The following is a 21,044-nucleotide window of genomic DNA, read 5'->3' as shown; positions in this document are numbered from 1 at the left end:
CTGACCTCAAGGAGGGGTCCCAGGCTGGGAAAAGACAGGACAAGGAGAAGGTACCCCATTGCACAGCCCCCACAGCCCACCAAGCAGCAGCCAGCAGGCAAAGGCCAAGGTAAAGGCAGCAGAGTGGCACGGACGGGAAGAAGGGGAGAGAAGAGAGACAGCTGATACCCCAAGCTCTCTGAATGCCAAGGCATCACAGCGGTGCTGTCAGAAGGGGGTGGGTCAGGGTAGGGCTCCATCTGGAGGAAATAGGAAGTGCTGTGGTGGTAATAGACAGGGTGGACATGGACGGTGGTGATGGAGGTGGTGGTGGTGGTAGTGGTGGTGGCAGAGGAGCAGGAAGAAGAAGCAGAGGCAGGTGGAGCGCTGGTCCCGAGGCCTTCAGAACTGAAAGACTGTCCAGATGAAAGGCTGCGCATTCGCCGCAGAGAGACCCGGCTTGTCAAGAAGTGGCCAGCCTCGCCCTCTACCAACCTCTGAGACCCCAGGCCATGCTGCGGCTCCGTCAGGCGCTGCCGGACACTGGTCTGCAGGCTGGGAGCTGCAAGGAGAGAGAAGAGAGTGTGAGGAAGGGCCACCTGCTCTGGGCTGGCCGGGAAGCAAGTTTGCCTGTGGAGAGATGCTTGCTGGAGACCACTCTGGGCCTTCGGTCCCCAGTCTGGAGAATGGGGCACCTCCTCCCAAGAACTTCCCACCAGGGATCCTAAAGCAGGGGCCAGTTGAAAATGAGGTGCCCAGGTCAATTTCAATGGCAATTCCAATGGAAGAAGACCTAGGGCCAACATTGCTAGGAAGGGAGATGGTAAGGCAGTTAGTGGGAGGACACAGGCAGGATGGGGTAGGACAGGGGTTTGGGACAAGGTCCGGGAGGGCACAAAGAACCAGCCTTTTTAGAAAGCCAAAGTTGGGAAATATTCACAATTCAGAAAAGGATTTATACATAAATATGTTCATCATACCTTTATTAATAATCATATGAAAGCAAAAATAAAGGTGGAACAACAGGAAAATGATAACACATCCAGTTACTGGAAGGTTATACAGCTATTAAAAATGCTACTTATGAGAATTCCCTGGTAGTCCAGTGGTTAGGACTTGACATTTTCACTGCCAGGACTCAGTTTCAACCCCTGGGAAACTAAGATCCCATAAGACTTGCAGTGCAACCAAAAAGAGTGCTGCTTGAGAAGACTTTTAAAACACAGAAAAAGGTCTATTAAAATGCTCAGGGGAAACAAAAGGATACAGATTTTCATGTACAAGGAATACCTTGAGCAATAGAATACAAAAGACAAGAGTTTGAAACCAGGTCTTTCTATTTCTAGTTGTGACCTTGAGTAACTTACTTCCCTATTTTAATTCCTAATTTATAAAATCCTGCAAAGTTGTTGTGAGGCTTCAAGATAATATTTTTAAAGTACCTGATACAGTTCATGGCACTCAGTAAATGACAGTGGTTATCATTATCTTGACTACATAAAAAATTACTTAAAAATTCACAAACAAAAGACTGCTCAAATACAGTGGGAACTACAGGTGCCTTTTAAAGTCCATATTTACTCTTTTTACTTTCCAAACTTCCTCTAATAAGCATTTACACAGCAAAGAACCAGCTCTTGGATCAATGCTGCAAATCAGGCTCTTGGAAGATGGTGGCCACCATGCCCAGAGAAAGGGTATATGGGTACCAGGTAACTTAGAGACGTGCTAGAGCATCCCTCTTGGGCTCACTGCCAGCTCCAGTTGAAAATGGAATTCACACCTTTGTTTTTTTCTCCTCTGCCCTGATAGATGGGCCTCTCTGCCTTCTCCCTAAAGATGGGAGAAAGGGCCAGGTTACACGGATGGCAGAAGCCTTGGAAGGGCCACCAGGAAGAGAGCACAGTTCCATAGTGATGGAGAGCTAGCGAGGTAGGGCCTCTAAATGGCTGGTGGCTTTCAAGACATGAAAGGGCAGCTTAAGGGGAAAAGGAAACGTGAAACAGGGATAGAGAAAGAGAGACAGTAGGGGAAGCAGAGAAAGAGAAAGGAGGAGGAGGCTCTCTCGTTCCTTCTTTCTATCTCAGCCCAGCCAGATGAAGGGCCACTGGGACATCAGTGGAGGTGGGCTGAAAGGAGAAGGCGAAGCCTTCCATCACCACGGCTGTTCCCTCTCCAGGCCTCAGCTGAGCAGGCTGATTCTCCTCACCCCCGAACCCTTCCCTGAAGTTAGTAGGGACTGCAGTGAGGGAACAGAGAGAACAGGCAGGGGAGTGATGCAGGCAGGACAAGGGGCCCGTGGGGTGGGAGTGCTGGTTTAGTCCCCAAAGTCGGAAAAACAAAAGCCCCAAAGGGGCTCCTCAAACCCGGGTATTTCCAGAGGGACTGATCGTCTGAGCCGGCGGATGCTGAGCAGAGAGAGCGGTCACTGAACCTACGCCCCATCAGCCAGGCAGCATCTAGGGTCCAACAACCAGGCCGAAAGGAGAAGAGAATCGGATTCACCGAGGGCTTCACCCTGCCCCCGTGGGATAAGGGAAGGACCGGGGACAAGGGGGGAGTGACTCAGGGCTCATGAAGGTCCCTCCCAACCCGGAGAACACAGGAGTCTTTAGAGCAATACGTCAAAATCAAGTTCTACCTGCTAGTGACCTTAACCTTGTTAGGCCTTTGATGAAAGCCTTGCAAAGCATCAGTCCACAGAAAGAAGAGGCTTGGCCAGAGGCAAACTATGGCTGAAGAAACTTACAAAAACATCCAGCCTGATTAATCCAGCCTGATTAAAGATCAGGCTATCTCAAAGTGAGCCCCTAACCCAGCCCAGCTTTCTGCCATCCCCCCTGCACGCATGGGATATGGGCCCAGGACAAGAGCTTTTCCAAAAGTCTATTCTGTTTATCTAAAAGAGACTCTGATCCAGAGAAAAATTCAGCAGGTCAGTAGGGGGTGTGTCCCTTCCTTCACTGAAGAATTCCCAGAGTGCTGTCTCCCTCGACTCTGCTCTACTCAGCTCTCACCACTCGCAGGAAGAACGGAGAAAGGGAAGACCCAGGACAGAGGTGGTGGGGGCGGGGATGGCTGAGTTCAGGTGGAAAGCCGGACATGCTTATGCAGGAAATCCCTCCTGGACAAGAATGTCTTTTTGGCTTGGAGGATTTGGGGCTTTATCACCATAAGGGACTATTGCTTCTGGGGACCTCACGTGAAAAAACAGAAAGAGACATCGTTTATCTACTTAGCAATTAAAAATAAGGAATATAAAATTAAAACAAGTAAAAGCAACAATCAAAATGAATGCCATTTTTATGTTATGAATCACTAAAGGAGATTATTTTTATAAAGGTAGATAGGAACGGAAGGGAGGGAAGGAGAATAAAAGGATTAAAAAAACACAAAGAGTGAGGGAGACACACTTAACACAATAGACCTATAGGGCAGATGGAGCATATAGCAAGGGAAAACCACTAACAGGACAACTATAAACGAATACCTTGATGCAGGTTGTGCTTTATGAACCAAGGTAATGAGTTAAACCATCTTGGCCTCTGCCCCATATCTGGCTTAAGCACGGCAGAGACCGGCAGACTTCTCAATCTGCACATCAAAGCCCCCTTCCCTCATCCCTATCCAAGAGGTCACCTACACTGCATGGACAAGGGTGACACAATCTCCTCATCCATGTCATCCACGTCGTCGGTCATGATGAAGTGGGCAGGGTTGGGGCGCGTACTACCCATCCAGCTGGGGTCTATGTTGAGGGCAGCCACCAGGGAATGGATGCCAGGGTTATTGACAATCTGGAAGCCACAGAGGATCTCAATCTGTTGCCAGCGGTGCAGACGCTCCCTCAGTGCTGCTGTCACCTCGCTCAGAGCTTGCCTGAAGAGAGAAGAAAGAAAATGGAAGGCATGGGCTGGGCCTAAGCCCCAGGAGAAAGGAGTCATCTTCTCAGAGGAACAAGTTACAGGGGCAGGGTCAGAGGAGGGGGGCGGCGGGGCGGTATGTGTATGTAAGAAGCACACTTAAATCATAGACTTAAGAGCAGTGTGGGAGGTAATTAAGGGCTGAGGCAGGAGACCAGAGCTGTACCTCTTCCAGTGAAGAAACAGAATCGGGACTGGAGGCCCTGGACACCCTCCAACTCTGAGGATTGAATAGACATCGCCAGAGCTGGGCAGCAGGTGTGACTTACTTAGCTGTTAAGATTTTGTGATCCACATCATCCAGGGAAGAGCTGTGGGCCACATGGAAGGTGCCAAAGAGTGTGTTTCTCTTCTTTTTTATCTTCTCAGCCTGCAAAGATGAGGCCCTCAGCTTAAAAAGAGCAGGGAGTAGAGGTTGGAAAAATGAAAAACATTATTTTGTGGCTGGCTCCCCCTCCTGCTAGCATAGTTTAGGCGGCATAAGAAAAAGAGAATATGGGAAAGAAAAATGGAAGCCAACGGGAGAGGAAAGAGTAGGGAAAGAAAGAAAACAGAAGCAATGAGAGGAGCTGAGGGATCCTGACTCCAGGAGCAGTCTGTCCCTGTGTCAGTCTGGGCTGGCAGAGACTTCCCTCTACCTGCCTCCACTTCATCTTTCCCAGAAGGCAGGTGGGAGTAGCCCTGCACCCTAGTTCCCTTCTCCAGAAGCTTGAGGACATTATTAGAAACTGCGCATCAGGAAAAGAAACAAAACCCAACACCAGGATGTCTCTTTGTCCAACGGAGGGATATAGAGAGGCAGAGAAGAGGAAAAAGGGCAAGTGAAGGGGGTGAGGCAAGGAGGAGAGAAGAGTGCAGCAAGAGGGCACGTCTCACCCCCTCCTTGGCCACCAGCAGCTGCTTCTCGGCATTTTGCTTCTTGATGTTGTAGTACTGCACCTCCACCTCATGGGTCAGCTGCAGCCACTTCTGAAGGGCCTCTGGAGCATACCATGAGCTATGCGATTCCAGCTCCTTCTCTGCTTTCCTCAAGGCCTCCCGTACCTGTGAGCCAAGAGGATATGAGTCCTTACTATTAGCAAGGCCTTCTCCAATGCCTCCATATGATACATCAGCCTTCTTTTCTTCCATCTCATCTGAGCTTCACCACTCTCACAAGAGGGAGAAAGGGCAAGTATTATTTTCTGTATTTTGTATATAAGAAACCAAGCTTGGAGAAGGAAAGTAACCTACTCAAGGTCAACATATTTAGCAGTGTCAACCAGAAGTCAAATGGAGACTTTTTTTCTTTCTTTTTTTTACTTATTTATTTTCTGCTGCCAGACTAGAGGATTCTTTTCTCACATATTAGTCACTTCTCCTGGTCATACAGCCAATCTCAGCAATCTCCCTGCTCTCATGAGGTACAGGTTATCTCAGTGAATCCTCTTCTTTCTGAGAGCTGGGGTCTATTCTTAGACCCAAGCCCTCACAATGTGGCAAGAAAACCACTTGGGTGGGAGTCTGGAAATCTGACCTGGTCCCTGGTCTGTCACTCAACTGGCTGTGTGACCATGTGCTTCCTAAAGCAGATCTCGCTTGGTGTAAGGCCTTGTCCCAGGCAAATCCAAACTGTAAGCAAAGAGATGATCTCAGGAGAGAGTGAGCTCCCTATCCTGAGAGGTATGGCAAGAGCTCATGTCAGAAAGACCTTCAAAATGATTGCTACTCCAGGGGGCAACTGGCCTGAATACTCTCCAAAGGCTCTTCTAGCCCAGAGACTTTGTGATTCCCTCATTGATCAGGGTGGGTAGGCTGTAATGGGCACTCTCTACAAGGCAAGAAAACAAGCAAGCTTACACCTAACATGGGTATTGCCGACAGAGGCCCAGAAAGGACCAATGTATAAGCAGACATCTCCTCACTGACTTCTAAGCAAGGAGCATAAAATGAAGCAGATGGCCACAAAGCACTTAAATATGAAAGGTCTGGAAAGTACTGTACATACAGAACCCATTATATATGCTAAATTCCTTCTATCTCACCCAGGCTACCAGTATAAACAATCCCCAGCTCTCCCATCTGAACACTGACTTTTCACTGTTCAGAATTCCAGAGAAAGGGGATTGAGAGCAGTCTAATGTCCAACTTTAGCCCATGGGGAAGCATCCCACAGCAAGTCTGGGGTCCTCCCCTGAGCCTAATATAGACCAGGAGGGCCTTAGCTAAGGGCAAAACACCTTCATTCCTCTGAGAGCCCGTGAGAGGACCGAGCTTCACTGGATTTTTGTTCCTTGAAAGAAACTAGAAAACAGCCCACTCCTGGCTTTACGGATTTAAAATGAGGAACAAGACACCTTAGCGACTAACACACTGAGCCTGGAAATGTAGGATCAAGTTCCACATTAAAAGCAGTTGAAGGATTGGGATCAGCTAAAGGGAGAATGGAGAGAGAAGAGAGGGCAAGCAGAAGGAAGTAAGACAGTTGTGGAGGCACATGGAAGGGCTGGTCAAACAGGCTCAAAAACTGTGTAATGAGAGAAACAATTACAAAACAGGGAACAGGGGGATCACAGGTAAAGAGAGAGAGACAGACACATCCATTTTCTTTATTGAGCATTTACTGCACTCTGGGGCTGTGCAAGAGAATAGGTCAAAGAATGGAATAAAATCTCCCATAATGTCACAATGCTTAGGAGACAAGGCATTGCAAGAAAGAAGGGATCTGCCTCAAGCACACAGTCAGTCTTCTCCTCAAGAGAGCTGCAAAACTTTAAAGTTATGAGGAGTAGGAGGCCAAAGAGCTAACTTAAAAGTGTCCAAGGAGCAGAAATGAATCTCATAGTCATTCAGGATTAGGGAGAAATAAATTCACCAGATCTCAATAAAAAGTCAGGAAGCGGAATGCTGAGAAACAGGGACAAATGAGGCTTGGACCAACTCTTACTAAACTATAACCCAGTTCCGACACATTTCAGTCTCTCATTGGCTTGAGATGACCAGATCCTCACCCAGCATACCTAACTAAACCCTATATCTGATAGAAGATGAAAATCATCTGTGGCCTCTATTATTCTTTGTGCACACTATCCAGCATTTACTAAATTACTAGACATGAAGAGAGGCAGGCAAATAGAAGTAATAATCAAGAAGAAAAACAAGCAGTCCCACAAATGATCCAGAGGTTAAGAGTTACCTGTCAAGGACTTTAAGACAACTATGACTAAAATGTTAAAGAAAAATATGGAAAAATTCTGGACAGGGAACAGAATCAATAAAAGAATGGGCATTCTAGAAAAATACATTATCTGGGAGTAGGATTCCACTATATGAGCTAAATACCACAATGTTCTTGGCAAAATACAGGATTAGGGAAATCAAAGACAGATTAATATAAAATAACCAAACCAAAGCACAGAGGGAGGAAAAAAAGAACAGAACTAAGCATAAGAGACATGTGGAATAGTATTAAAAGGTCCAACATAAATACTGGATACCCAGAGGGAGAGGCGAGACTAGAGCAGAAGCAACACGCAAACACCACAGTGAATGTGTCTTCTGTGGTTGTTGGGTAAATGCTCCGTATGCAGCAATGAGGTCACATTGATCAATCATGTTTAAATTTTTATATCCTTGCTGATACTTTTGGCTGCTTATTTTTGGGAGAGGGATGCTAAAAATCACTAACTTTGATTATGAATTTGTCTATTATCCTTTCAGTTTTTTTAAACTTTTGCTTTACACACACACACACACACATATATACACACATATATTTTAAACATAGTATTAGGTGTATCCAAATTAAAGGTTGTTATATATTACTGTTTAATTCACACATTTATCTTATATGAAATGTCCATTTTTGTCTCTAGTAATACTTTTTTCTCTATTTTGTCTGACATTAACATAGCTACCCCTGCTTCATTTTCCTTAGTTTTATCATATATTAATATCTATTCTCATCTTTTTACTTTTAAACATTTTGTATCCTTATTTCTAAAGCATGTCTGTTGTAAATAGCATATAGTTGGGTTTTGTTTTTTATCCAGTCTGACATTCTTTGCCTTTTAGTTGTTTTCTGTAATCTGCTTGCATCATCCAAGTTTCAACATATTTGAAAGGACTAGAACCTGTGGTCAAAGCACATGTTCTTTGAACACAGCAAAGTTAAACTGGAAATCAATGAGAAAGATAAACAGAAAAGTCCCCAAGTGTTTGACAATTAGGCAACACACTTTTAAATAACCATGGGTCAAAAGGAAATCACAGTGGAAGTTAGGAAATGTTTTTAACTGAATCCCAATTTTTTTAAATTAGAAGATTCCCAAATAAAGTAATCAATAAATTTATGAAAAGGTATTCAATATTATTGGTCAATAGGAAAATTAAAATTAAAATCACAATAATATACCATTACATCCATATCATAATGTATAAAATGAAAATGCCTAAAAATACTGGGGCTGTAGCTCAACTAGAACTCTCACACTATCACTAGTGGCAGTACAGATTGGTACAATCATTTTGGAAAATCGCCAATTTCTTAAAACTAAATATATGAATCCCTGTTACATATCCAAAAGAAATAAGTGATGCCCACAAAGCAGTTTAAAAGAAAAAAAAAAACTTGCAAACAACCCAAAGGTCTATCAATAAGAGAATGGATAAATAATTTATAGTATATCCATACAATGGATTAACACTCAGCAATAGAAATAAACTCATTATCACTACATGCAATAACATGGTTGCCTCTCACAGACATAATATTCAATGAAAGAAACCAAACACAAAAGAATACATACTGTATAATGCTATTTACATGATGTTAAAAACCAGGTGAAACTAATCTGGTCTAGAGGTTACGACTGTAGCTGCCTCTCAGGTGGAGTATTGACAGGAAGAAAGGGGAAGCAGAAGTGAGCCCTCTGAGTGCTTACGAGATCCTGTACCTTGATGCGGATGGTGGTTACACAGGTACCTGCGTATGTACAGCATGCCAGCTGTATGCTTACGATCTGTACATGTTAATACCTCAACTAGAAAGGGACAGAATAACTGATCACCTGTTATTCACTGTGCTTTCACAACCGCAGTGATCATTTTTGCAACTTTTCCACTACTCTTGGCCAGACCTTTGGCTCCTGTCCTTTGACCTCAGCCCCTCGGGATGTCCAGGAATTTGTAGACCCTCCTACCTGCTCCAACTCCTCCTCGGCGTATTTCTGGCGGCTCCGCTCATTCTCCGTTCCCTCTCGCAGCTCCTTCAGCCTCTGGGCTTCCTGCTTGGCAAGGTTGATCTCGTCGCGCAGCTTCTTCTCCAGGTGTACCTTTTCCACCTCCACTGTGCGGTGCTCCTCCTGGGCTTTGTGCAGCCTGCAGACAATGCGGGGAGCTGGAGAAGGCCAGGCAAGGCAGTGCCAGCCAACTTGCCCCGAGGCATGGCATCCAAGAGGAAGATGAAGCCTCCAGCACTCAGAATATGTTCTCCCTACTCTGCCACCTGCCTGGCCCTGATGAGGCAGCTCAGGACCAACAGAAACCGTGTCATTACCCTACTTACTTGGACCATCATTCTGCTTCCAGTAACAAAGGCTGTGAAGCCAAGGTTCCGGGGTATCTGAATCCTTCCTTCTAAGGTGTTGGGGAGACAGTGAAGGACAAGAGAGCCTGGTGTTGCTGCATTCCATGGGGTCGCAAAGAGTCAGACATGACTTACTGATTGAACAACAACAAGATGTCTCACATACTCAGATCATAACAACTACTAGTTTACAAGGTCTTTCACATTCGTCCTCCCTGCAGATAATGATATATTGTACAATTATCAGCCTGGGACAGGTATGGACACAAAGGCTTAGGAAAGGGAACAAATGGCAGACAGAATTGAGACCAGAATTCTAATCTTTATGTGTTCAAATTGCACAGTTACTACCTTTATACCAAGGTATCTGGAAGGTGCAATCAATGTAGAATACCCTGCAACCTAGACCAAAGACCCAGGGAAAGCCTGATGGTGAAATATGCTGGGGGTGATGGTCATGAGATTTAAGGCAGATGAGAAGGGAACTATTGAGCTGTACCTCTCGGACTCCTGAATACCTAAATCCCAAAAACACAGAAACACGAAATTCACGCCAAAAGGGCTGGGCAGGATTTGTGGGAAAACACGAAATTCACGCCAAAGGGGCTGGGCAGGATTTGGGGGAGCCCCTCATGCCCAACCTTAAGTTCCCTTCCTAAGCACACTCCTTCTCAAGGGCATCACTTGTAATGAAAATATGCCCTTGGACCCACCCACACATTCCCTCTGTTTACTGACAAAATCCTCCATCCATCCAGCTAAGCTTCCTTCCTTCCCTTTCTTTGCACTACATATCTATGTTTATTCATTCATTCATTTACCTATTCCTTCACCTAGTACTTTAAGGTGTCTACTAAATGCCAAGCCATGTGTGACTCCTAGATATATGGAGATGAGTGAGAAGACTGTCCCTGCCACTGAGGTGCTCATGGCCTAGTCCAATATAGACAAGTAAACAGATAGGTATACATAGTGTGATAAGTTCTATAATAGAGAAATAAAGTGTTGGGTAGGCCCAAAGGATGGGGTGATCAACTCTGCCTGAAAGAAGTAGGGGAAGGTGAGGCCTGGGTTAGACCCAGAAGAAAGAATAAGTATTAGCTGATCCCTCTGGAGGAGGGAAAGGACTTAGCTACTGTCCGGTCTTCCTCCCTTAGTAGGAAGCACTATGTTACAGGATAAGAGGGGAAAGGAAGAGGAAGGAAACAGGTGATATATGGCTTAGACTTGAGGTACAGAAGGGGGAGGACAGGCTGCAGAACACGTAGGGACCACAGAAAAGAGCACTGACCACTGAGTTAATTAAGCAGGTAAATGAAGAGGCAGAAACAGAACTGAACCTCTAAAAAAAATCCCAAGTCCAGATTTTTCAATGACTAAAGCCTCAAAAGATGTGGTGACAAGTAAGGAGGAGAGGAAAAATGCCTGAGCTGCAAGCTTTCTGCTGACAAATTGCAGCCTTCTGTGTACTTTGTCCCTGGAGTGAAAAGGAATTGAACCTCAAGGCACTCAGCAGGTGGCGCTATGTGCACAGCTAAAATCAAGTCGGGGCGCCATTTCCAGCACAATCTCCTTGCCCTGAGTATCCTCCTTTAATTTATTTATTTATTTATTTATTTATTTTTATTAGTTGGAGGCTAATGAGTATCCTCCTTTATTGCACTCTCCCATGACTCAACTGCTTGAAATTAGGGATTCAGTTCTTCACTGGAACATTATCCTCTCTGAAAGCAGCTTCTTCTGAAAAGTCTATGATATAGTAGAATCAAAACTGATACACTTTGGATATAATAGAGATGAAGATCGATAAATACTACTGGGTGAAGAAATGAGCTAATAAATGTACAATCAAGCCTGGGCCCACCCCATCTCCTTCACAGAAGACTGAGCATCTTGAAGGCGGCAATCAGTTACCATCACAAGTAAGAAAAGCAAGCAGTCTGACCACAGCTCAGCTCTACGCAGCTGTGTGACTGTGGACAAGTCTGTTCCCTGAACCAGGCCTGTTTCTTCCTTTTTAAGTGGGACTCAAAATTCCTGCCTGCCTTAAAGAATTATCTTGAAACCCAGTGAAATCCTAACTGGAATGCACATGTAGCATTACATTTATTCACCTAAAGCATCAGGAACTCTGGAAAAAGCTCTTTGGTGACTGGCAGTGAGGTCTGCCAAAGTAAGGAGGCACAAAGAGGCATGTGGGCCCTTGTGTCAGAGCAGGATATGTGTGTGCACAGGTGTTAGCCTGTCTCAGGTTGGGAGGGGTGTGCATTCGTTTTTCAAAGTGCCACGGTGGTCAGTTAGCTCTGGAGGCCTTGGGGAGCAGAGAGGGCGGGGAGTTTAGTTTTATCCCCAAACTTGGAATGCCTCCTGCGTAGATTCTTTGCCTTTGGAATGAAAACAGTACATGTTTTTCAGACAAATGAAGAATGGGGACTGCCCACATAGCAGCATTTAGCCCCCAGTTGGAAAAGGGCCCAGGAACAAGGGGCCCAGCAAAGTAGCCAGGAATCAGCTCAAAGATAAAACTCCTCTTGCCTCCTAAAAGCCCATGGAAACGAATCTGCTAGGGCTGCCTTTACTGAGGCAGCACCCTGTGGTTAAAGAAATTCCTAACTTACCACTTACTGACACTCACCCTCTCTGAGGTTTCATTTCTTCAACTCTAAAATTGGGATAATAATACCTACCTAAGAGGGTTGTGGTGATTACAAACAATAATGCTTAAATGTACTTAACAATATCCAGTTCTTAAGAAACCATTTCCCCATCCCTCCAAAGAAAATGGTATCTATCATTTAAAAAAAACAGAAGAGACAGACTTCACTTCCTTTTACATGGATTCCTGCAAAGACTTCCCAACAGGAGTCCCTAGGCTGTCGGAATCATTTTCTGACAAACACTCTTGAAGCTGGCCTCTCCTCTTCTCAAAACCAAAACAAAGCAAAAAAGTCAAATACCCACATTGATTCTCTATTGCCTTTTGCATCCTACTAACTTTTCCATGTGAGTCCAAAGGTACCAGGGATCTGGCCTCACTATATACACTCAACAACAACTACCAGGTTAATCTTTCCTACCCATCTTTCAAGGCCACCTCCTCAGACTCCACATCCACTTGTCTCCTGCCTCTGTGCCATTCCAGTCCTTGGAGCTCTCTTGCCACAGGCTGGCACTGAGTTACTGCTGCTTCTTAAGTGTGTGCTCTGTGGCCCAGGAGCAGTGACTTCCTTCCAATTCCCCACACAGACCTGATTCCTAGAAGTCAGGATTTCTTAGATCGGCTGGCTGACTGTCACCTTCCCCTCACAGCTAGATCTTCTACAATAGTTTCTAAGCCATGCTTTATTCAAACAGAACCTCAGACTATCAGAGCTAAAATGTTCTGGTCTGCTCCTAGTTCAACTCCTTTACATTACTAATGAGGAAATATGTTCCAGAAAGGAGAGCGATTTACCCAGTCATACAACAGTGGGTGCTTCCCAGGTGGTGCTAGTGGTAAAGAATCTGCCTGCCAACACAGGAGATGCAAGAGACATGGGTTCAATCCCTGGGTTGGGAAGATCCCCTGGAGTAGCAAATGGCACCCCATTCCAGAATTCTTGCCTGGGAGATTCCATGGGCAGAGGAGTCTGGCAGGTTACAGTCCATGGACTACGAAGAGTCAGACTGAGCACAGCACACATGCAACAAGTGAGGACTCATGAGATTCAGATGCCATACAAGACAGGAAGACAGGTTTGTGAGGTTTCTTTGGGAAACAGGGAAGGACAGTTAATTATGTCTACTTCTATGGAAAGGGAAGCAGTCAAGAGGTGGGATGGAGGATGGAATGACCCCACACAAGCCGTCCAACCAGGGAAGCTCAAGACCTTCCAGCAGCTCCACACTTCTCCCTCTGAAGCTCCGGGGAGAAAGGATAGAAATAAGCTTCTGCTCTGGGGAGGAATACTTGCCTGTGTGACTGGAATGGCAGGAACCTAGGCTCCGATGCAGGTTTGGGAGGATGACACAGCCTGGACCACCATGTCAGCAGGGTCTTGAGAGCCAGACAGCCCACCTCTCAGGTGGAAACTGGAGGCTCCCAAGAGCTGGCAGCACCAGGGTCAGGGGAAGGGACAGGGCCTTACCTTTCCTGAAGGTCATGTAGACTCTGCTCAGCTCGGTGTAAGCCCTCCAGGTCCTTCATCATCTTCTTCATGTGCTCCTTGGAGTAACGGTTCTGGATATAGGCAAACCAGCAGCCACCCACACCAATAACGATAGACACCACCAGCATGAAGTCCTTGAGGTGGTTATGGCGGGTCACTGCCAGAGAGGAAGGGCACAGTGAGTCAGGGTGCCCACTGCCTGCTCAGCCTTGCACACCCTGTGTGCCCCCTCCTCCATAAAGCCTTCCCACTCAGGAGGAATTGGTTTCTCTTCTTAGACACACATTCGCCACACACTGCTTATTTCTCTGCTAAGTCAAGGCCTAGTTTGGAAAGGATGAGAGGCCTTAGAGCAATACAGGAAGCTCACTGGATCACACTTCCCTAACGTGCAGTGAAGAGAACTATGCCTTCGCAGTACATCCCAGCCATTCTTCGCTGTGGTGGGCCCATGTGTTCAGATGCAGTGGCTTCTACCCTACAGGGTAAGAAACACTAGAATACTACAGTAGGCAGAAGGGGGGTGGCGGGTAAGGGTACAAGCAAAGTCACTAGAGCCTGAGGATTGACTGTGGGGCTGAGGTTACTGCAGGAGCTGGGTCTCCCAGACCATGAGGCTATTCTAGGTGCAAGGTACAAAGACTAGATCATATAGAGGTCTGCAAGTCTCATCTACAGAGAGCATTTCTAGGCTGTGGTTCAACCAGAGACCAGGTAGAACGGGAGTAGCATCAGGATGTTCAGGAACAGAGAGACAGGTCTACCTACAGAGAACACCTGGCAGCTATTGGTGAAGTGCCACAGCCCTCTCCACCAGCTGGGGTTCAAAGCAATGCTTTGCTCTGGAGAGAGCAAAACTGAAAAGCTAAACAAGGAATAACATCAGAAGATAAGAACAAACGCCATGTCCCAAGAACTGAGCTGACCAGAAGAGAGGTAGTCCTGGAGCCTGAGACTGGTCCCCAGTGTGCCAGACCTAGGCTCTGGGCCACAGCACAGAAGACTGAAAGAGATACCAGGAGGGAAAGAGGCTGCTATTGTATGCCCTGCCTGCATTGTACTCCACTAGAAATGGAGAAGCAATGGCTAAGGAAAGCCCCAGGCAAGGGGAAAGAAGTAATGACCTCCTGTGCACAGTGGGTCTCCTGGTGTTGCGGAAGGGGTGGGGGGACTGACAGGATCTCACTGCCCAGTAAGGGGCTGAGGGGGACCCAAAAGGACCCAGTGGAGCCACCAAGTTGGGGCAGGGTCTAGACAGACGGCAGGAAAAGACACACATGACTGAAATTCCACCTCATGAAGCTGACGCCCACTTTGACAAAAAGGGTTATATTCACAGCTTCTCATTGAAAGGCTGAGCAATAGGACACGGGGATGGTGTGAAATCAAGGACAGATTAGCACATGCTATTTCCATCCACAGGAGGGGAGTTACTAGGTCCAGGGTGTAGCCATGCCCTTCACATGTCTATGCCAGACTATACAGAGGAACTGGTGGCTTCCTTGTTGGCTCAGATGGTAATGAGTCTGCCTGCAATGCAGGAGACCAGGTTCGATCCCTGGGTCAAGAAGATCTCCTGCAGAAGGGAATGACAACCCACTCTAGGATTCTTGCCGGGAGAATCCCATGGACAGAGGAGACTGGTGGGCTACAGTCCAAGAGGTCGCAAAGAGTCGGACATGACTGAGCAACTAACACCTTCACAGAGCAACTGAGGACCCTCCAGCAGCCACCCTCCAGCTTCCTGGCAGGTCTACACTTGCAGCCATGCTCACATCTCCACTCCCCTGTCCTTAGATCACAAGAAGCAATATCTCTGCAGTATAGTGAGTTGCCTTCCTTTCTGGAACACACCTACCTCCTATCCAGCCTCCACCACAGGCTAGGGTACTCTTTGTCACCCCTGTTTATTAAGGACTTTTCATCTTGGATTCCCAGGGTTTCTCACCTCCAACATCCCTAACATTCCTATCCAAAGTCAAAGGTATTACGTTCCAACAATTCTTCATCAGACTAGTGCCCTCCCCCTATTGCCTCCAACACTTCAAAGCCCTTGAGGTGGGCATACAGATCAGGCACCAATCAATTCTACTCAGCTCCTTATTCTACCTTGTCCAGACCAATTTGAAACAAGATCCTATTTTTTCCAGTTTCATAGTCTCATCCAGCTCATGAATAAAAATATTGAATTACCAGGGACAAGGATAGGATCTATCCATCACTCCCTCTTCTAAGGTAACACTGTTCCACCTATCAGTACCCTCGGGATCTCTTCAGTGAGTTTTGACTCCACTTAAAATACATAAGCATTCATCCCCTATATCCTTCTGCCTTGTCAGCTGCATAGCTGAAACTCAGACATGCTGCCTGTCAACAGCCTGTGGGCTACCAAGCTTAGTGGGAAGAAAATGAGTGTAATCTGGTTGATTTATTCTCTGGCCCCTACCGATCATCACTTCTCTGTAGGCCAGTGCCAACCATAGCACTGACCACACATAGAAGTCACTCAATAAATATTTGTGGGGTTGAATCTTCACTGAAAAAGCCTTAAGTGTGATATTTCCCTCTCTTTAATCCACATAAGAAGGAATTTTTTTTATTTTAAAAAAGAAGGGAATTGGGTGGAGAGGGAGCTAGGAGGGGGGTCGGGATGGGGAATACATGTAACTCCATGGCTGATTCATGTCAATGTATGGCAAAAACCACTTTTAAAAAAAAAGAAGGGAAATAGAGAAAGCATAAAATGTATCAGGTATTTACATTAACATTTCAAATTCTCACAACTAACCTATACAGTAGAGTAGTCCCATGTTGTAGACCAGAAAAGTGAGGTTCCATAGAGGCACTGACTTGTCAGAGTCCATGAAAAGTGACAGAGCTGGAATTCAAATCCAGATTTGTTTGACTGCATGGTCTTTCTACTACACCCCATTTTCTCATACTCATGCAGCAGGTATTGTTTCTGCTTTATTACATGCAAACATGTCTCACCAGGGGACGCCTATATCCCCTGATCTACCCCGGGTGCAACTATAAGAATTCCACGGCCTAAGGTCCCCCCCTCAACCCACTGGGAACTGACTGTGGCACTGCCATTAGAGAGTGAAGATTCAAAGGCTGAATGGCCAGGCCTTTGAGGTTAAACATAAGGCCTCATGTAGAGAAATTCTTATTTCAACAAAGGAAGCATCTTGCATGAAGTAGTAGGAAGCTTGAGTTCTATCCTTGCCTTTGCCCCAATTTGTTATGAAATTCACTTCCCCCATCTCGGTCTCAGCTTCCTCAGCTGTAAAATGCATTGTCACAGAATTGCTAAAAGATTAAATGCCTAGTTGTAAATGAAAGTACTTTGAGGTGTTCAGAGAAATAGATGTGAGAATTGTCAGTTCCCTTCAGTGGGGTTCACAGTCCTAGTTCAGTTCAGTTCAGTCATTCAGTCGTGTCCAACTCTTTGTGACCCCATGGACTGCAGCACACCAGGCCTTCCTGTCCATCGCCAACTCCCAGAGTTGACTCAACTCATGTCCATTGAGTCGGTGATACCATTCAACCATCTCATCCTCAGTCGTCCCCTTCTCCTCCTGCTGTCAATCTTTCCCAACATCAGGGTCTTTTCAAATGAGTCAGTTCTTCACATCAGGTAGCCAAAGTATTGGAGCTTCAACATCAGTCCTTCCAATGAATATTCAGGACTGACTTTCTTTAGGATGGACTCGTTGGATCTCCTTGCAGTCCAAGGGACTCTCAAGAGTCTTCTCCAATACCACAGTTCAAAAGCATCAATTCTTTGGCGCTCAGCTTTCTTTATAGTCCAACTCTCACATCCATATATGACTACTGGAAAAGCCATAGCTTTGACTAGATGGACCTTTGATGGCAAAGTAATATCTCTGCTTTTTAATATGCTATCTAGGTTGGTCATAACTTTTCTTCCAAGGAGCAAGCATCTTTTAATTTCATGGCTACAGTCACCATCTGCAGTGACTTTGGAGCCCCCCAAAATAAAGTCTCTCACTGCTTCCACTATTTCCCCATCTATTTGCCATGAAGTGATGGGACCAGATGCCATGATCTTAGTTTTCTGAATGTTGAGTTTTAAGCCAACTTTTTCACTCTCCTCTTTCACTTTCATCAAGAGGCTCTTTAGCTCTTCTTCACTTTCTGCCATAAGGGTATATCATCTGCACATCTGAGGTGATTGATATTTCTCCTGGCAATTTTGATTCTAGCTTGTGCTTCTTCCAGCTCAACATTTCTCATGATGTACTCTGCATATAAGTTAAATAAGCAGGGTGACAATATACAACCTTGACGTACTCCTTTCCCAATTTGGAACCAGTCTGTTGTTCCATGTCCACTTCTAACTGTTGCTTCCTGACCTGCATACAGGTTTCTCAAGAGGCAGGTCAGGTGGTCTGGTATTCCCATCTCTTTAAGAATTTTCCAGAGTTTGTTGTAGTCCACACAGTCAAAGGCTTTGGTATAGTCAATAAAGCAAAAGTAGATATTTTTCTGGAACTCTCTTGCTTTTTGATGATCCAACAAATGTTGGCAATTTGATCTCTGGTTCCTCTGCCTTTCCTAAATCCAGCTTGAACATCTGGAAGTTCACGGTTCACATACTGTTGAAGCCTGGCTTGGAGAATTTTGAGTTCTAATGGTTAACTCTATGTGTCACCTTGACTGGGCTAAGGGGTGTCTGGACAGATGGTAAAGAATTACTTCTGGGTGTGTCTTTGGGATTGTCTTCATATGAAATTAATATTTGAATCAGTAGACTCAGTTAAGAAGGTCATCTTCATTAATGAGACTGGGCATCAACCAATTGTCTACATGCACAAAGAGTCTGAACAGAACCAAAAGGCAGAGGAAGGACAAATATGCTCTCCAGCTTGAGTTTACACATCCCTTTTCCTCTGCCCACCTACACCAGCACTCTCGGCTCTTGGTCTTCAGACTCACAGGGATTCACACCATCAGCTTCCCTGGTCCTCAGCCTGTAGACTCAGACTGAATTACAACTCCCACCTTTCCTGGGTTCCAGCTTATATATGGAAGACTGTGGGACTTCTTGGCCTCCAAGATAGCATGAATCCATTTTCATAATAAATCTCATCATATATATATCTATATACATATCCTATTGGTTCTGTTTCTCTGGAGAACCCTGACTAATACAAAAGTCTATAAACTATTGTGTCAGGAAAAAAGAAGGAGAAATAGGGAAACTAAGAATCTAGTATGTGCCTTATTCATGATGTTCTTCTTCCTATCATAACCCAAGGCCCATTCTTCGATTCCTACCACCTTCCCAGCCCACCACAGTTTACAGAGACCTGCCCATTCCTTCTCCTCTGGACTAGGATTCCCTGACCAACCCACTCACTGAACAGCTAAAAACAATGTATTTTCTCAAGCATTGCCCTGTGTGCTTTTCAGCTTTCATGTCAGTCACTGTGGGTTCCTCAGGACCAGGGCACAAGACTTATTTACCTCTGTAGCCTCACACTTAGCATAGAGCCTGACCAGAGCAGGCACTTAGCAAAGGTGGAAAGGAGGCAAAAAGGAAGAAGAAAGGGAGGTTCTAACAGGAAAGGGGAGGTATAATATAAAGTGCATATAGAAGGCAAATACCAGCTCCTGCGAACAAGAAGAGTCTGGCAAAGTGGGAGTTTGATGTATGATGCAGAGAGCCCGGCGACGGTGCTCTGTGACAACCTGGAGGGATGGGGTGGGGAAGGAGATGGGAGGGGGTTAAGGAGGAGGGGACATTTGTATGCCTAGGGCTGATTCAGATGATGTACGGCAAAAACATCACAATATTGTAAAGTAATTATCCCCAATTAAAATAAATTAAAGAAAAGAAGAAGAGTCTGGCGAGTTGTCCTCACAGCCTCTACCGGAACTCAGCTCTGACTCCCCCTGTCACCAGTGAACACAGCACAGAGAAACCACGGAAGTTGCATGAGAGCAGACATGGCCAGCGAGATGAACAGAACTAACCCAGGGAAGCTGGTTAGGGCCTGGGGAGCCAGAGGGTGGCAAAATTCCCAGCCTGAGTGCTACAAATAGATTTTAGCAAAATGAGGTCAACTGTTAACACAATCAGGCTTGAGGCAAGGGAGGAGGGTGTAAACAAATGAGATGCTGACATGTGAACAGAGTGCGGAGTGATAGAATTTTCAGGGTGCCAGTTTTCAGGGTGAGAATGTGAGGCTCCAATAATTATCACTTTCTGGAATCCCCTCTCCCCATGTATTCTGTCTGCGTCTCTACTGCCCACAGTCCCCTGTGCCTGACAGATACAGATACTTACCCCTCACTGCCACAGTACGTGCTAGGAATTTCTTTCGCCATTTACACAGCCTTCTAGGCTGAGGTGTCTGTTTAACCTGTAAAAAATATTTCTGGGCCCTCCTTTCTTCTGGTTATAGCCCCCAAAAAGTACCTTAGCTGCCCCACCTGTGCACAGACACTACACAGGAAGCAGTTCTCCCCACAGTTAAACTGAGCCATACTCTTCCCCTACCTCCCTCAAGCCTGTAGCTCTGGAGGGGCCCAGCTTCCTTCTGTGTAACTTCCAGCATTCATCTCCTGGCACCTCCTCCTTGCTAGGCCTTAACGCTGAGTCTGAGTGGCGATGACAGATGAACAAAGCTGTGTCTACCTCAGGAGTTTCCAGTTTAAAGAAAAACAGGAAAACAGATTGTTATACAGAAAGCAGATACAATTGCTTTTCTGTGCCCCTGAAACTAACACAATATTGTACTAGTATAACCAATTATACTTTCAATAAAAGAGAGGGCAATCTGAAATAACAAACAAACAAGCAGGTACAAAGGGCTGTGGATCCCCAGAGGAAATTGGAAAGTAAGAGGGAAGGGTTAACATGCCCAGGAAGAGGCTGGAAAGGCATCCTAGAGAAGGATCATAACAAGCAGAAAGTGGGTACGAACAGAGCAGGCTGGGCCAGACAGGCAGCCCCTCCTGCTCACTGATGACTTCCCCTATTACCTGAGGCGCTATGGAAGGAAGACAAGGTGCAGTCTTTGTCTTTTCCTCTTCACAAGTCCCCCAAGCCCCATGATTACTGTGCAGCCTCTTTCTGCACCTTTCTCAGCACTGCTAACAGCACAAAGGGCACCCAGCCCTGAGCCCAAGACAGTGACACACACTAACAGCAGCAGCTACCACTTAGGGAAAACTGGGACACAGAGAACCTTAGGAATGTGCTCAAGGTCACCAAGTGACTGGGTGATAGAACCAGTCTGTTTGATTTCAGAGCTGGGAATCTTAATCTTGTCTCCTCTAACAAAAGTGGAGGGTGGGATAATACAGTAGAAAAGAGAGCTGAAATATAAGCTAAAAACCTAGGTTTGAGTCATGGCTCTGCTGTTTAAAACTCGCCTCATTTGAGCCTCAATTTCT

At 45.8% G+C, this 21,044-nt stretch overlaps 1 protein-coding gene across 3 annotated transcripts in view; it reads right to left on the bottom strand.

The window, feature by feature from the left end:
* STIM1 (stromal interaction molecule 1) overlaps nucleotides 1-21,044 on the bottom strand; it is a 197,466-nt gene that overhangs the window by 5,832 nt on the left and 170,590 nt on the right. Inside the window, exons 6-12 of one of the 3 annotated variants that reach the window (XM_065943988.1) lie at nucleotides 13,596-13,773; nucleotides 9,083-9,260; nucleotides 4,779-4,946; nucleotides 4,172-4,272; nucleotides 3,623-3,858; nucleotides 2,346-2,438; nucleotides 475-541 (exon numbers count right to left, since the gene is read on the bottom strand). In XM_065943988.1, the coding sequence (XP_065800060.1) occupies nucleotides 475-541; nucleotides 2,346-2,438; nucleotides 3,623-3,858; nucleotides 4,172-4,272; nucleotides 4,779-4,946; nucleotides 9,083-9,260; nucleotides 13,596-13,773 (1,021 nt within the window). Of the gene's footprint in view, nucleotides 1-168; nucleotides 542-2,345; nucleotides 2,439-3,622; nucleotides 3,859-4,171; nucleotides 4,273-4,778; nucleotides 4,947-9,082; nucleotides 9,261-13,595; nucleotides 13,774-21,044 lie in introns of all 3 variants that reach the window. The other 2 variants (XM_065943987.1, XM_065943989.1) reach the window with 2 other exon arrangements.

Source organism: Muntiacus reevesi, chromosome 9 (assembly GCF_963930625.1).
Source record: "Muntiacus reevesi chromosome 9, mMunRee1.1, whole genome shotgun sequence".
Classification (NCBI taxonomy): domain Eukaryota; kingdom Metazoa; phylum Chordata; class Mammalia; order Artiodactyla; family Cervidae; genus Muntiacus; species Muntiacus reevesi.
The sequence above is the reverse complement of the archived record's forward strand: the minus strand, read 5'-3'. Positions and strand labels throughout refer to the sequence as shown.